Consider the following 18,076-nt stretch of genomic DNA (forward strand, 5'->3'; position numbering starts at 1 on the left):
AGTACACTGTATACTTTTCAGAGGTCTGATATTGTTCTATTCTTCAATCCTTGTCTTCTTGGTTCCATGTAAAATTCTAATTTTCTGGGATTGTGGATTTGGGGTTTTCATGAGCTGTACGCCATGATCATCACAATTATAACAAATTAAGGCTTGACTTATCTCGCTTTGCATGTAATGCGTCTGTCTCATATATCAGTTTCACCTTTTAATTTGCATTACTGAAATTAATGGACTTTTGCACGATATTCTAATTTTCCGAGTTTCACCTGTATATTTGAAGAAATGCATCAAATTTTTGAAGAAACTTTTACATCAGGTCTGGGTCATGATTTGATAGTTATTTTCTGATGGGAAATACCTTTGTATTCACCTTTGAAACAAATCAGCAAGAAGCTCAGAACTGAGTCTATCTGTGTGATGATTGAGGATTTTGTTTGCAAGCAGTATCTGAAATGGTGAACTGTGTATCCTTATGCTTGTAACAGGAAGTATCAGACAAGCAGGTTTTTTAGTTCGTTTGAACTATACATGCACAAAAAAATCAAAATATTTTACAGAGATAGAAATAAAATAAATAAATATTCACATCTTAAAACAGGGGTAGGCAATGTGTGACTCTCCAGATGATGCTGAATTACAATTCCCATCTCTCCCAGCCACAGTTTATTACAGCTGGAGATGATGGGAGTTGTAGTTGAGGAACATCTGGAGAACCACACTTTGCCTACCCCATATTCAAACATGTAAAATTACTTATTAAAAAGCCTTATACCATTCCTGCAAAATTTGACATAGATGATTAGCGAAAATAAAAGAAGACACTTCCTAAAACAAGGTATTTACTTAAAATACTCCTATTGCAATAAAAACACGAACAGGACTAAAATTGATTTAAAATAGAAAGCTGATTAAAACCAATTAAAAAGATGTTTCTTGAAAAAGGAGTTTTCAGATACAAATAGACTTATTTTTACTGTGGTACATTTCTAAAGCTAACATTTGAATTAAAGCAAAAATGTTTTGTTCACATTTTTGTTCAAATGCTCTGAATTTACTTAACATATTTGTCTTTTATACTTATAAAAGGGCAGAATGCAACTTGGTAGACAATAATATTGATTTGCACCTTCATATACACTCTCGCTATAAACTTTACAATGGGGCTCTGCATCCATTACTTCCCCAGAAGGAAAGTGTTCTAGATCTTACTATTGATAAGAGACAAACATTGGGAGACCTTCAACAATTAGTATTCCAGGTACTTTTTATAATTTTCACACTGGTGGACATAAGTTTCTTTAATAATATTAAATATGTAAGCAAGCGGTGTACAACCAAGAAGACTTACATGCTTCTGTGATATGTGCCTTGATAACCTCTAGTTTAATTCATATGTGCTGAACAATGTCCATTTTGAAGACAGCTTGAAAGCTAAAACTGGCCAAGAATGCAGTAGCCAGTCTCTTTTCACGAAATGACGAGACTTTATTCCTCCTTTCTTAAATCTGTTTCAACTACTGTCTTCTTCTGTATATTTTTAATCTTGCTTTAACATCTGGAGTTTTTTCTCTTGACTTTTAAGTCAGCTGTTGTTACACTTTGATTTGAAAAATGGTAATTCTTGTGTGCCTTTTAACTTCTTATTTCCTTGATTCTTTCCATTGCTCATTAATAAACTTGTTTGTTAATGTTAAATGAAAGCTGATTCTATCAAGAGACTGCAGGCTTTATAAGGGACCATAGCCAGCATACAAGTCATGTCTTTCAAGTATGTTCAGACAGACATTTTTGTCTGCCAACCTGAAGTTCGTTCTCACTGTTGCTTCATACTGTGCTAGTAATTCTCATCAGAACTAATACATACAAGTTTGTATAACATACCAACATGTTAATACAAAAAAGTTTACCCAGACATTTAAAAAAAGGCAAAACACAGAAGAGATTTCAAGATGTCCTATTGAAATTTTTGGTAAATTTGGTAAAGCCAAAGCAAATCATTCAAAAATGTATTGATTTTATTTTATGGTAAATGTTGATTTTGTGTTTCACTGAAATGAATGTGCTTTCTTACACCAGATAAAATGTTGAATGCACTACCCTGTGTATTGTCACCCTGTGCTTACTACTACTATGATGATGAATATATATTATATACCACTCTTCAACCAAAGTTCTCAAAGTGGTTTACATAGGAAAGTACATGAATAAGATGTGGTTGCAGGGAAATGACTTGCCTAGCGAGCAAGAGGTTGCTGCTTCGAATCCCTGCTGGTATGTTCCCCAGAAACACCTATATCGGGCAGCAGCAATATAGGAAGGTACTGAAAGGCATCATCTCACACTGCGTGGGAGGAGGCAATGGTAAACCCCTCCTGTATTCTACCACATGGCTCTGGTGTCTCCAGAAGTCAATACCAACTCGAGGGTACAACTTTACCTTTACATCTTACAATTATACTAGTTGTGTCTTAAAACACTGTGATGGAATAGGATCTAGCGCCCTGCAATCATATTAAGATGGTTCCTGATTCAACAAGGTTATGTTGCAATCAAAGGAAGGAGACAAATTGATGCAAGTATATGGCAGCCATGTGCTGGCAGTAAACTGTATGGGTTGTGCAATGAATTAATTAGGTGAGCTAGAAATAAAAAACCTATACTGTGCCTTTGAACTTTCAGCTTCAAATAAAGAATGTCGAATAGTTTGAAAATAGTCATATGTACACTTTTGAAACCTTTTAACTTTTTAATTAATAGCTTTTGGAATTTTGGGAAGGAGACCTGGTTCTTAGCCTTGCAAAACGTCTGCCAGCTGGACTGCATATTTACCAAACATTGGAGGGTAAGACAAATCTAAAACAAAGCTTCAGAATGTATGATAGAGTGGTGAATGTAATCAACTTATAAGTCTGAACCAAAAACTTTGTGGGAGGAAACTCATATTTATTGAAGTGCCCAGGAGTTGTTTTTTGTTTGAGGTTTTTCAGAGCTAGCTTAGTCTGGATCCTGCCCATTGGATTTAGGGTCAGATAGCATTTACTGTTTAGCTATGACTAATAGGTTTATATTTAAACCACTCTGAGCCATTTTTGGAAGGGCGGTATATCAACCAACCAACCAACCAACCAACTAAATAAATAAACAATTCCCCTCAACCCTGTGTTAAAAATCAAGTCAAATGGTACTGAAGGTATTGGCAGAGCTAGTTTAGAGTCTTTTCATCTGGAGGATATTTTTTGGACATTAAATAATCATCATTTCTTTGATATTGCCAGGTGATTCTGCCTTGAGTGATATTGGGCTTTTTGATGGAGCAGACATATTTGTGTGGAATGGAAAGGAGGTAACAAAAAGCCCACTCTGCTTTGCGAATGGGGCAAATTTATTTTGGTTGCTTTTAAACTTGTTTTAATCTTCTGTTAAATTACATACCTCAACCCCATTAAGAGTTAGAGCCTAGTTAGTCATAGGGGAATTGTGGTTTTCAGGGTCTCATAGTTAAATTTCTCTCATTCTTGTGTCATTTATTTTTCCCTCTGTGGAATAGAACTTTGCAAAGCATTGCTAAATTGCATTTATATTATCTTGAGTTCCAAAATTAGCAATCAAGGACAGCCCAAGACCTATCTAGTTCAGCATCCTGTTTCACACAGTGGCCCATCAGATGCCCCTTAGAAACCCACAGGCAAGAGGTGAGGGCATACCCTCTCTCTTGCTTTTCCTGGCAACGGCTATTTAGAGGCATCCTGCTTCAAGCTGGAGGTGGTCTATAGCCACTAGACTAGTAGCCATTGATAGACCTGTCTTCCATGAATGTGTCTAAGCCCCCTTTAAAGCCATCCAAGCTAGTGGCCATCACCACATCCCATGGCAGAGAATTCCATATATAATGTGCTGTGTGAAAAAGTACTTTTTTTGGTTTGAAATTTTCAGGCCTTCAGTTTCATGGAATGACCCCTGGTTCTAGTGTTGTGAGAGAGGGAGAAAAATTTCTCTGTGTCCACTCTCTCCACTCCATGCATAATTTTATATACTTCTATCATGTCTCCCTGTAATTGCCTCTTTCTCAAACTAAAAAGCCCCAGATGTTGTAGCCTAGTAGAAGATGCTATAGACCCCTAATTCATTCTTATTAGGTTGCTTCCATGTGTACCAAGGAAAGAGTGGTGGGGGGAAACAGAGTTTTTTTTGAGGGAAAGATTGTGCTCCGGATATATTCTTAAAAATCCAGTAGTCACAAATCAATATAGTGCATCCAAAATTGATTAAGTCCCTGCTTCACATCAGCCTCACCAGATATATAGCAATGGGAATCTATTTTTTAAAATTATTTATTTATTTGTTCAGTTTTTATACCACCTTTCATAAGACATCCTGGGGCGGTTTTAAAAAGTTAAAATACAATAAAACTCCATAATAATCATATTTAAAATGTTAAAATAAGTTAAACAATAAAAACCATAAAATACACACACAAAAAGAACCCATAAAAAAGACAAACAGAACCAGGAAAGCTGAAAGATCTAGCAGCCCCAAAGAGGTAAAAGCCTGAACTAATGAAAAGGTCTTTAGCTGTTTTTTAAAGGCAGCCACAGATCAAAGAGCAGACACTCACTGGGAGAGCGTTCCAGAGCCTGGGCAACAACAGAGAAGGTCCTGCCCTGCATGCATGACAATTTAGTCTCTTTCTCTCAATGTCAGCACATGGAGCAAAAGCTCCTCTGATGACCTTGTTGGACAGGTGGAAACCCTAGGGAGCAGGTGGTCCTTCAGGTGTTCAGGACCCAAACTGTTAAGGGCTTTAAAGGCAATAACCAGCACCTTGGATGGATCTGGAAACAAATTGGCAGCCAGTGTAGCTCTTTCAAAATAGGTGTAATATGCTCTGAGCAAGCAGTTCCAGAGAGAACCCTGGCAGCTGCATTCTGCACCGACTGAAGTTTCCGAATATTCTTCAAAAGCAAACCCCATGTAAAGTGCATTGCAGTAATCAAGCCACAATATCACTAAGGCATGGGTAACCATGGCCAGATCTGCCTTCTTGAGAAAGGGCCACAACTGGTACACTAGCCGAAGCTGTGCAAAGGCACTCCTGGCCACCCCCTCTGCCTCAGCATCCTAAAGCAGAGTCCAGCAACACCCCTAAGTTGTACACTTGCTTTTTCAAGGGGAGTAAAACCCCATCCAGAGCTGGTTGAATCCTCCTATCCTGATTGGCTTTTCTACTGACCAGCAACACCTCTGTCTTGTCTGGATCACTGCCTCAGTATATCCACTGTTTCCCTAGGATCTGATGTCAAAGAAAGATGGTCTTCGCGTGTCATCTGCTTTGCTTACTTACTTACGAAATTTGTATACCTCCCAAACATCTGTCTCTGGGTGGTTTACAACAACATTGTAAATGTTTACAACAGCATTGTAATTTTGATGACACTTCAGACCTCTCCCAGCAGGGACAATACTGAGGGACCCCAAAGGCCAAGGAGTTGAGCAGAAGTCCTGTAGCACCATCTTCTGGAACCTCCCCCCACCCCTCCAATAAAGGATCAGAGTCACTCCAATGCATCATCCCCAATCCCTATACCTGAGAGGCAGTCCAGAAGGATACCATGGTCGATGGTATTGAATGCCGCTGAGAGGTCCAGCAGAACCAACAGAGTTCTGCACTCCTCCTGTCTAGTACCTGGCGTAGATCATCCATCAGGGTGCCCAAGGCAGTTTCAGTCCCAAATCCAGATTGAAAAAGTTCTGCATAATCTGTATCATCCAAGACCCTTTGCAGCTGCACAAACACCACATGCCCTATTATCTTGCTTAAAAATGGGAAGATTTGAAACAGGCCAGTAGTTATCAAGGTGGGTAGAATCAAGGGAGGGCTAAAATAGTGGTGTTACCACTGCCTGCTTGAAGCTCAATGGCATCTTACCCTCCCTTAATGAAGCATTATTATTTGGCTCCTACCTGTTCCTTCCCTGGTAGATTTTACTAGCCATGAAGGGCAACGGTCCAGAGCACATGATGTTGCTCACACACTGCCTAAGATCTTGTCCATTTCTTCAGGCTGCACTAACTGAAAAGAACCCATCACAATCAGACCAGATTGCTGCCGAGGAACATCTCCTGGACCTGCCAAAATCCTGGAGTCTCAATCGGCACAGATGTGAGGGACAAACAAACTGATCACAACAGAGCTGGGAGAGACTCACTCCACCAAGCTCTCACATAACAGGCCAGCATGCTCATCCACAATTAAATCATGGATGAGAGATGCTTTTGCATTTACTGACCTGGCATTCAGCAGCAGAATCCTAATCCTTGAAGTAGTGTTTCTAGAACTCCTTAGAGCTCCAGGATTGGGAGAAAAGCTGGAAAAGGGAATAGGCCTCGGCTGCCTAGACAGTCTCCCCCTGTAACGGCCTGCCCAACTTCCACCACTGTATCTCCCTCTGCCTGCCACCCAAGAAATAGCTGCCCCCAGACTACTCACAGTCCCCACTTTCTAAGGCACATGCTAAGCACCAGCTCCCACAGCAAGCAGAGTTTAAAAAACTTCCTCAGGCCATGCAAACCTCGGGTTCTTTCGTTCCTTGATCATCAAGAAGAGACAAGTTGCAAGCTTCTAGCCATCTGAAGTCTGAACACTTCCCACAACTCTTTGCAGGCCACAGGCTATCCATGCTGGCTGAGCGGGCAGGATAAGAGCCCTTGCACTCTTGCCCTTAGGCTTGCACCAAAAGGTTTGCACTTCTACCTCCAGGTGATCTCTTATACCTGCAGAAAGGAGACGGCAGAGCAAACAATTCAGGGCTACACCAACCCAAATATTTAACATTGTGTGTCTATCTATCTATCTATCTATCTATCTACAGAGAATATTAGTGCCTTTGCTGTTTGTTTGTTTGTTTGTTTTTTTCTGGATTGCTACACATATGGATAATGTGCTGTATCCTAAGGCAGAAGGATGTTTTCAGAGGAAACTTCTCTGCCCCTCCTTCCTCACAGCAGCCCCTACAACTCCTGAAAACTCTGAGGTTTGGGGAATCCTCAATAAGGCATACAGTATGGGGAGGGGGCTAACAAAGAGTGCATTGTTGAAAATCACTCCTCACCCCATCTACCTTCCATGTAGCATTCCATTCATGTCAGAGCAGTTCAGCTTATATAACCCATTGACCCTTGACTTACAGACTTCCTGCTTTATGTGTTCTGTGACAATCCAGTCACTTCATGGATGGAATAAAATAAAATTCCCTTGGGTTACTAGACTGAAATTACTCATAATCTTAAATTTTACTGTCGTGGCTTTGAAACTATTTAAATCTTCTGATAGACAGACTAATCCTTGATAATGACTTTCTCCTGAACGTTCTGAATATTAATTAGAGTAATATATTAGTAATCTGGATCGAGATCCGCCGACAGCCATAAGAATGGGTTCTGCGCCTGCACAGGAATCCCTGCGGTAGCCATGCCTCAGCTTGTCGAGGCGTCCAAGCCCCGCCCACACGCAGCGCGTGCTATTTAAGAGCGGGGCTGGGCGCCATGTTCCTCAGTTCTTCTCTGACCGCCTTCGCGCGTGGACCTCGGTCTGCTGCCTCTTCGTCGGAAAGTTACCTCAGTAGTCTCTTCAGAGACGATTTCTTTTTCTCGGACTGATCGCTTCACCCTCTTTTTCTGGCTGACGGACTCCTCTAAAGTTGACAAGGAACGGCTACCGACCAACGACTGGCTTGACACGGACTGGACTGGACTTCCCTGTCATCGCGCTATGGTGGACGATAAAAAGTCTTTTAAGAGGTGTAAGGGTTGCGATGCAAAGCTCCCTTCCAAAGACCTCAATTAATTATGCCTTATGTGCCTGGGCGAAGAACATAATGTTTCAGCTTGCAAAATTTGTCTGTCTTTTTTGAAGCAGACGCGAAAAAATAGAGCGCTTCGCCTCAGAGCGGCAATCTATGATGAGGTGTTAAGTCCCTCGATACCGGGCACACCTCACCCCTCGACATTGAGAGCTCAATCTGCTTCCACACCGCGTTTGAGGTCGAAAACTTCGACGTCGACGCATCCGGGATCTCCACGTTCATAGTCCATATCCTCGACTTCGAAAAAGTCCAGACCTTCGACATCGAACCGTCCATTGCCTACGAGCGAAGTCTCCTCGGTTGCAAAGACATCCTCGACACCGAACAGCCATAAGCGTCGAGTTCCATCGACCTCCAGCAGTGACCCCGACGCTGACGAAACAGCGACAACATCTACGACAAAACGTCGACGATTGATTGATCTAACGGGAGACGCTACGCCTCCCCCTACTGCTCGACATCGACCATCTTCGACGCCGACTCGCCCGTCGACGCCAAGGCCGTCGACACCTAATGTTTCGGCTTCGAGAGCAAGATCCCTCTCGCCTGCTCCGACACCGGTTCCCTCCTCTCCACCTTCAACACCACCGCCTCCTGGACCTAGCGCGCTGCTGTCGCTACACACGCCATTGATTACTGCATCAAGGCAGGTCACCCCTCGATATCGATCTCCACCCCCGAACTTCGATATCGACGGAGATACTCAAGAAGAGGCTGAAACTGGTCTACATCCGACTACGACTCAGTCGCTCCTGTCGCTCTTGGACTCCACAGCAAGCACACCTTCACAAGCCACGTTTCGAGGTTTTCCGGCATCGGAGGAGGAGTCTCATTCAACTTCGACTCATCCTGTCCACGAAGTACCATTGCTCTCTGCGGCGCAGCTGCAAAGCCCTTTGCCTTGGCACACTTGTGGGTTCACCCATACCCCCCCGCCACATATACCTGGTTCGGGCCCTGCAATCTCGACTGGTTCTCAAACCTCTTTACCAACTGTGTCATGGGAACCACTGACGTCTCTTCCCGCCACAGTGGCTGTACGCACGATATCTGCGTCTACTAATACTCCCTCCACAGCAACTAGACACTCAGCAACGCAAACACCTACAGTTATCACTTTCAATGTCTGCGTGCAAACGAAACCGCCGGTAACCCATTCCGTAGCGGCTCAGACAGCACCCCTGCCTTCACCTCCCACTCCTTCAGTGCGTTCTCAGGGGACCGCACCTACTTCTCCAACAGCCTCGCCTTCTGAACATTATGGCTCGTCTGATTTCGAATCGGACCCCGAAGGAGAGGAGACCATTATTGAACCTCCCACGGATGTGGCACCAACAGTGTATGTTTCACCCAACGAAGAAATGAAAGCGTACCACCGTCATGTGCGTACCATGGCAGACGCCCTAGGGCTCGACCTACGCTCTGAACTGGCGACAATAGACAATCCCATCTATAATTTTATGTTGAAGTCACAATCGACGGCCCCAGTAGCCCTCCCAATGCTCCCTGTAATCACAAGGGCAGCTAAATGTGCTTGGGAAGTACTCCATACTTCCACCCCTACTTCTAAAAGGCTGGAGAGCCTTTATCGTATAATGGAAAAAGACAATACGTACCTTCTAAAACATCCGGCTCCCAATTCCCTCGTAATTGACTGTGCCTCTACGTCAAAATCTGGGAAGCAGCATATTGTTCCTCCTGAAAGAGAGGGAAGGAAATTAGACCTCTTAGGCTGGAAAATCTATTCAACTGCATGCCTCTCAATCAAAGTTGCTAATTACGCAGCGTGTACCGCCAAATACACTCACAGTCTTTGGGAAGGATTGTTTACTGAACTTGACAACCTGTCACTGGAGGAGTTCAAGGTTAACTTTCAAAAGGTTCTGGAACGCTCGGGCGATCTGACTAGGCAACAACTCAGTATTGCCAAACACCTAGCTGAGAGCGAGTCCAGAGCCATGACGGCCGCTTTCACTCTTCGCAGGCATGCTTGGCTCCGGTCTACTACCTTGCAAATGGACATGAGAGAAAAGATAGAAGGTCTTCCTTTTGACGGCTCCGGCCTGTTTAGCGAAACCACAGATGCCACAATGGAACAACTTAAAAAATCTAAGTTTACCGCGAAAACGTTTACTGCGCAACCATCCACTTCTACGTACGTGTCCAAGTACCGTTCCACATATAATAAGCAGCGCCCTTCTTTCAGACAACAAGACCGTAGAGACTTCCGCAAGTCCTACCAGCCTTATCACCGGCGCACTTACCAGAACAAGTTCAAAACAAATCAGGCCCAACGTACCAAAGGGCCAGAAACTCAGAAGCGCCTTTGAAACTCAGGTCCGTCCACCACCAATTCTCCACTCCCCGTCCCCGTTGTCGGGGGCAATAACATCTCAACTGATGGGTCCCTCCTACGACCCCTGGCCGGCTCAACCCTCCATCAGGCTGGCAAGCCATGCCCCCGCATGGCAACATATAACATCAGACTGTTGGGTCTTGCAGATCGTATCTTCAGGATATGCCATCGAATTCAAGTCGATTCCATGGTTCAGGGGAATAACATTCATCCCTCCTTCCTTTACACTACGGGAGGAGGTCAGGGAACTACTGGAGAAGGGGGCAATCGCCCCAGTACGGTGGACGGACAGACAGGATGGATTCTACTCCCGTTATTTTCAAATTCCGAAACGGGACGGGGGCATCCGTCCGATTATGGACTTAGGCAACCTAAACAAGTTTGTTCATGTCAGGAAGTTCAGAATGATGGCGTTGCAGCAAATCCTCCCGTTCCTCCAAGGGGAACAGTGGTTGGCAACGCTGGATCTCAAGGACGCCTATTTCCATGTGAACATTCGGCCTCCACATCGGAAATTCCTATGCTTCACGGTCGGTCACCAAGTGTACCAATACAACGTATTGCCCTTCGGCCTGTCCTCCGCCCCAAGGGTCTTTACGAAATGTATGGCGCCAGTGATTGCCTACCTGAGAACACATGGCATCACGGTCTACCCTTACCTGGACGACTGGCTCCTGGCCTCAAGGAATCCAGACGAGTTACGTTCGCAGATCCATTATGTTCTGTTGGTCCTTCACGACCTAGGCATCCAAGTCAATTGGAAAAAGTCACACCTGGAACCTATGCGGGTGGCAAACTACATAGGAGCGGTATTAGACACAATGCGCCAAAGAGCATACTTACCTGAAGAGAGGTACGTCTTGATCAAGGACATGGTAACGCTCTTTCGGGATCACCCCACCCAGCCGGCATGCTCCATCCAGCGCTTATTGGGCCTTATGGCCTCCTGCAATGCGGTGATTCACTATGCCCATCTAAAAATGAGGAAGCTTCAGCTCTGGTTCCTCTCAGTTTTTCACCCTGCAAGACACAACCAAGAGAAACGCCTACTGATACCTACTCCCATACTTCAATCTCTCTCCTGGTGGACGGAATGCAGGAACCTCCTGGAGGGAGTACCTTTCCTGCTTCCTTCCCCAACAGTCTGGCTAACAATGGATGCCTCCCTGCTAGGATGGGGAGCGCATTGTGCAGGCCGCTGGACGCAGGGCAAGTGGTCCCTCAACTAAACTAAACTCCATATAAACTTCCTAGAATTGCTGGCAGTTTTTCTGGCTCTACGGTCCTTCCTACCACAGTTGCAAGGCAGCTGTGTACAAGTACAATTAGACAACACGACAGCGCAAGCATACATAAACCGCTAAGGCGGGACGGTCTCCCGGAGCTTGTGCGCTCTAGCCCTCCAGATGTGGCACTGGTGCATCCGCCACAAAATTTACCTTCTCACAGCCCACATCAAGGGCCTAGAAAACAGCTTGGCGGACAATCTCAGTCGAGTATTCCTGAACGACACTCACCACGAATGGGAAATCAATCCAAGATACATCAATCCGCTATTCCGTCAGTGGATTCGTCTATCAGTGGACCTGTTTGCAACCGCAACAAACAAAAAGTGTGCTCGCTTCTGTTCCAGAGCAGGTCACGACCCACTGTCTTTGGGGGATGCTTTTCAGATGGACTGGTCACTAGAAACGCCCTACATGTTTCCACCTCAACCCTTAATTGCCAGAGTGGTGGCTCGACTCCTAGCACACCCAACTCCCTGCATCCTCGTGACGCCATGGTGGCCGAGACAACCATGGTTTCCACAAGTACGCAGACTGTCCGGAAATCTTTACCATCGCTTCCCACCAGAAGCGGACCTCCTCTCGCAGGACAACGGCCTCGTACTCCACCCAGACGTTCTCACTCTCCGTCTGACGGCTTGGCGAATAAACTTTTAGATGATATATTGTTGAATCAAAGGAAATTGTCAACCAGGAGGAATTATCACAGCAAATGGCTTCGATTTAAGGCTTATGCGAAATCCCATGGGTTTCTGCCAAAACGGGCCTCCGTTCGTCAAGTACTCCTCTACTTATCCACTCTTAAATCGCAGGGCTTGGCAAATGTTTCTATCAAAGTTCACCTTGCCACCCTATCATCCCTTCACCCGGGCTGCGATGGTGTTACTCTCTTCTCACCCCCCCTCAGCAAAGCCTTCCTGAAGGGCCTCTCCAATGTCTATCCTCCAATAAGACCGCCGGTGGAACCTTGGAGCCTGTCTTTGGTCCTTTCTTCGCTGACGCAAAAACCCTTCGAACCTCTGGCCTCGACGTCTTTGAAATTGCTATCCTTGAAAACCGCGTTCCTGGTTGCCATCACGACAGCACGTCGGGTGAGTGATCTCACCGCATTGAGAGTTGACTCCCCGTACACTCAATTTCATGAGGACAAGGTGCGTATGCGACTGGATCCCGCTTTTCTGCCGAAAGTAGTTTCCGATTTTCACTTAAATCAGGACATTATTCTACCTACCTTCTTTAGGAACCCACAATCGGCCCTGGAAAGGTCCATGCATTCGCTGAATGTTCGTAGAGCCCTTCTATTCTATATGGCTCGTACGAGGGACTTTAGAGCCTCTTCACGTCTCTTTGTATCATACCAGGGCGCTACCAAGGGATCTCCAATTTCTCGTCAAAGATTGTCTAGATGGCTTGTCAACCTCATCGTACTCACATATGAGATATAGCATAAAGCACCTCCGAAGTCCATCAAAGCCCATTCTACCAGGGCTTATGCTTCATCGTCCGCACACCTCTCAGGGATTGGCTTCCTGGACATATGCAAAGCAGCTACCTGGTCGTCCAATCTCCCATTTGTCAAGCATTACGCCATAGACGTGCGCTCTGCTGCAGAGGCTAGTTTTGGGAGAAGTGTCCTTAAAAGGGTGTTGCAATAGCACTACTGCACCCCCCTCCTTGGGGAGCTTGCTAAACACCCATTCTTATGGCTGTCGATGGATCTCTATCCAGATAAACAGGTTGCTCACCTGTAACTGATGATCTGGTAGAGATCCGTCGACATCCATAAGACCCTCCCATCCTTCCCCTCTGCAGTAGTGATGCTCCTCTGTGTGCGTGCTGCTTACTATACTTACCGTAGCTATTCGTCTCCACTCATGATGTCCATCTGCGATTATCGTTCTCCTCGGCGGTCGTCAAAAGAACTGAGGAACATGGCGCCCAGCCCCGCTCTTAAATAGCACGCGCTGCGTGTGGGCAGGGCTTGGACGCCTCAACAAGCTGAGGCATGGCTACCGCAGGGATTCCTGCGCAGGCGCAGAACCCATTCTTATGGATGTCGACGGATCTCTACCAGATCATCAGTTACAGGTGAGCAACCTGTTTTACTGGATCATAATAGACTACATCATAGAGTAAAAGGAAGCTCATGATCTACCTATGTCCAAGTTCTGCATTTGAAGAGTTGTTATGCTGAGATGTGCTCTCAACTTATTAGTCACTTGCAAATCTTGCCTAATTTGTTGCCATAGGTGGATGGAGTGGAAGTTCAGACTGGCATTGACCATGAACCTGTTCTTATAAATGTTCTTCATTTAGCTGGACATAATGAAGGACGAAGGGGCCAGCAGTTTATAGAATCCCAGCATGTATTTTCATTTAGTTCAAACCTGAGAACTGTTTGTGAAACGTTAACATCGCCCAAAGGGATTATCTTAAAGAATCATTCAGGGTCTGAAAAAGAAACAGAAAAGTGGAAAGTCATTCCTGAAGAAGATATGAAAAAGACACTTAGAAATATTGGCCTCACTGATGGAAGCTCAATACTTGTTTTAGACAGTCATGACCAAAGGTAAGTGTTGTAAATCAGTTTCTTGTTAAATAGCTAAAATCCTCCTTTTAGCTTTTATTGTACAATATCAGTGCCAGAAGGCTATTTGGCATGCCAGGTAAGCTCTGTTTGTTACTTTTAAATAGATGTTGTGTACTTTTGATTCTTACAGTATTACACTTAGAAGTTGTTTGGAAGTCATTGAATCCAACTTCCTGCGCTCTAGCAGCATGTACACCATGCTGGACAGATTATTTAACCTCTACAAATCAAAGCTGATTTCATAACTTTCACAGGGGGGCTGTGTTTTCCCATGATACTCCTATGATTAGGATTTTTTCCTAACCTTCTCAGTCTGTATTGCTGCTGCTACAAATTGTTTGTTTGAACAGATTTATATTCCAGCATTTAAGCTTTCAAAGCAGCTTATAAATGTACTGTAATAAAGCTGTTTTCAGTTTTAGTAAGGGTAGGTTTCCACATTATACACTTTCCATCCTACACCCAATGTCCCCTTTAGGAGGCCATGCTGGTTTGATGGTAGGTGGAATCCTCACAGGAGAAGGCTTTATGGAATTTCCCTCCTCCCTCACCAGTATCAGTGGCAGTTCTGGCTGTTTTGACCTTGACAATGAGGCAAGGAACAAGTCTGACCAGACAAATAACCTCCATTGCTTCTTGATCTTCTTGAGATCATTATCATCATTGCTTCTAATTGGTGGCCCTGTGCCTATTATTCTGGCAAAACAGGGCCATCCACAAATAAATTAGTGGTTTATGAATACTTGGGTGAACTCTCCTAGAATGCAGAATATATTCATTTGTAAATTAAAAGAAAAGACCTAACAAGGAATGAACATGCTCATTTATCTCCAGGAGATCTGGAATGTTGAGGGCACTTAAGCATTGCTGGGGGGGGGGGGGGAGTTGGCCTGCTCTCAAGCCTTTTATAGTGTCCTGGTATTGGGTTCAGGGGATTTTTGCCATGAGGTTAAAAACCTCTCATTCCCACAGAAAATGGGGAAATTTGGGGGGATGAAGAATAAGGATACACTTTCCCTTTTCCACTCTCCAAAACCTCTAACCCCCCCCCCATACTGCTATATAGCAATAAAGCACTCAGATTCAGGGCTGGCAGACAACCCTAAATCTGAGCCCTTTAAATTAAATAGCCCTTAGTTCTATTTAATATAGTGGGACAAGGTTTCAGGTGAGTGGGAAAGAAAAATTGTTGTCCTTCCTGCAATGTACTCTGAACTGCAGTAAAGTATTGGGGGATAGATACAATGTAACACAGTGATTCTCAAACTTGGGTCCTCGGGTGTTATTGGACTTCAACTCCCATAATCCCCAACCAAAGGCCACTGAGGCTGGGGATTATGGGAGTTGAAGTCCAATAACACCTGAGGACCCAAGTTTGAGAATCCCTGATGTAACATCTTGTTGTGGTTTCCTCAGTTGTAATCTTTATAATAGTTTTTTCTGTATATGTAGAAATTTCTGATTCTAGGCTATTGTTTCTTTGGTTTATCATGTTTTTTCAACTTTTGTAGAAAAGTCAACTCGAATTCTTTTGTCTGGTTTTTCTTTTCCTTCCTCCCCCTCCCCCCAAGGTGTCAGAGTTAGTTATGTTTTATAGAACGACAAGCATAAAAATATAGACTAAGGTCCATCATCCTGTGCATGTAGCAGAGGATTGTCAGAGGGCTTTCTTTTGTTACTGGTATGGTGTCATTTTTTCTTTTGTTCCCTTTCATGACTTGCTTTGCATGTGGAAAAGAAGTAATCTATCCATTTGGCAAATCTTGATATATTTTAATTTGTTGTGTTTTAAGAATTTAAAACATTTTTTGGGGGGGATCGTTTTTTTAAAAACAGAAATGTAGGATATGCATGATTTTGTAATAATTAAAATATGTGGCCAAGGATTTTAACAGTAGAGGAAGAGAGCAAATGTATGCCCTTTACTATGTGTTAAAGGCTAGCGCTGCTGAGAAACATGGTATATGAACAATAGATATGGAGTAGTAAAAAGACTGACTATTTCATCCTTTAGACAAGGATGAAATAACTGCATTTCAGAATCTAATTTTCTTTTCCCTCTGCAGCATTTCATTGTAACCCTTTAGCCCTGAACAAAAGGGTGACAATTGTCAATATTCTGTCCACGTTTTTCATAGATTTAGTTCTGTCCAATATATTTGGACACCTATATTTAATTATTCTTATTCCCACATTTATTTCCCAAAACCAGTTCCAGTGTAATGCTTTTGTTTCATTTCTGTTGATAATGAACTAAGAATATATATTTCAATGTACTTTGCTAGAGTTTCTGTGTTGTCCTCTTTTTTAAAATCAGGACCCATTTGAATTATATCATAGTGCTTTGAATCTCCAGGTGGAAATCTCCTGGAGCAAAAAGAGTCTTACTGAAATTTATCATCTAAATGAATTCTCTGGGTTTGGTATTTACCTAATTGGATATACTATAGAAAGGCAAGATTTAAACCATTAATGAAGTCTCTGTGGGTGAATGTTCTAGTGCAGGGATTCTCAACGATGGGTCTCCAGATGTTATTGGACTTCAGCTCCCATAATCCCCAGTCCCAGTGGCCTTTGGTTGGGGATTATGTGAGTTGAAGTCCAATAACATCTGGGGACCCAACGTTGAGAATCCCTGTTCTAGTGTATGAACTAGCACATGGACATGTTGAACCTGGGATAATTTGGCTGAGTTGATCATATGAATACCAGCATCACATACTGATGATGGCATCTATTCTGGCATCAAGTCAGAATTGATAAGCTGCACAAAAGCCAATCTGTCCACATGTAGTGTTGATAATTGCACAACTGGCTCAGTCAACAGCAGTATGGCTAAAAATCACTGTGGGCTGACTTAAAACCACAGTTACAATGGCTGGGATGCAAAGAGCTACTTTAGCTCTACCCAAGGACCCAGTAGAATTTTTTTACTTGAACCACAGACCACCCCCATCGGGTGCCATATCACAACCTGCTTCTTAGAGTCCTCTGTTTCAAAAGCAGGTTACTGCTTGAGAGACACAGCTCAAAGACTTGTTGCATTCAAAATTAGTTGTGCATGTATTTCAATCCTGGCTGGTGGATTGAAAAGGGTGTGTGTGTGTGTGTGTGTGTGTGTGTATGTGTCCTCAGTGTATGTGTGATAGCAGGGGTGCACCAAGGTGACTTGGGTGCCCAGGCCGCCCTGAAACATCCGGGGGTGGGTGGGCAACCCGCTAAAGCTGGTTTTTTGTTTAAAGACTCTTACCTCAGCCAAGGGGTGGCTGCGGGTGGCGGAGCGGAGCAGTCCTCCCTTCTCCCCTCTCCCCTCTCCCCCGGTGGTGGTGGGGTGTGAGCAGGAACGATGCAGAGCCCATCCGTTCAGACCAGCGTCTTGAAGCAATTGCGAGATGCGCTTGCACAGTTGAGATTGTTGCAAGCCAATGTCGTCACGGGCTTAAGAGTTTTTAAACAAAAAAACCCGGAGCGTTGGCAGGGTGCTCACAGGGTTGCTTAGCTGCCGGAGGCCCCCAGCCCCAGCCATTTGGAGGCTCCCCTGGACCTTGGAGGACTGGACCAGGTCCCCAAGGTCTGGGGGTTAGTACACCTCAGTGCGATAGCATTCATTAGTAATCTTGATTTCCAGATGTTTTTCTCTTTTTCCCTGGGCATAACACGTTCAACTTTTCCCTTTGTTGAAAACTCCTTAGAGCTAAAACTTCTTGTCTTAACTGAAGTATGCTATACTTAGTTATGACAACAACAAATTATATACCGCTTTTCAACAAAAGTTTCCCAAACAGTTTACACAGAGAAATAATAAATAAAATGGATCCCTGTCCCCAAAGGGCTCACAATCTAAAAATAAACATAAGATAGACACCAGCAACTTAAGACAACATAAGATGTTGAAGGGGTACTATCTGTATTGTACTGGAGGGGTACAGTTACTCTCCTCCTGCTAAATAAAGAAAATCACCATGTTAAAATAGTGCCT

At 44.0% G+C, this 18,076-nt stretch overlaps 1 protein-coding gene across 10 annotated transcripts in view; it reads left to right on the forward strand.

The window, feature by feature from the left end:
- Window positions 1-18,076, forward strand: part of USP40 (ubiquitin specific peptidase 40) — a 104,445-nt gene that overhangs the window by 29,826 nt on the left and 56,543 nt on the right. For 9 of the 10 annotated variants that reach the window (XM_053284031.1, XM_053284033.1, XM_053284032.1 and 6 more), the window contains 4 exons: window positions 1,090-1,261; window positions 2,761-2,845; window positions 3,279-3,346; window positions 13,757-14,076. In XM_053284031.1, the coding sequence (XP_053140006.1) occupies window positions 1,090-1,261; window positions 2,761-2,845; window positions 3,279-3,346; window positions 13,757-14,076 (645 nt within the window). The remainder of the gene's footprint in view (window positions 1-1,089; window positions 1,262-2,760; window positions 2,846-3,278; window positions 3,347-13,756; window positions 14,077-18,076) is intronic. The other variant, XM_053284037.1, reaches the window with a different exon arrangement.

Source organism: Hemicordylus capensis, chromosome 1, assembly GCF_027244095.1.
Source record: "Hemicordylus capensis ecotype Gifberg chromosome 1, rHemCap1.1.pri, whole genome shotgun sequence".
NCBI classification, from domain to species: Eukaryota; Metazoa; Chordata; class Lepidosauria; order Squamata; family Cordylidae; genus Hemicordylus; species Hemicordylus capensis.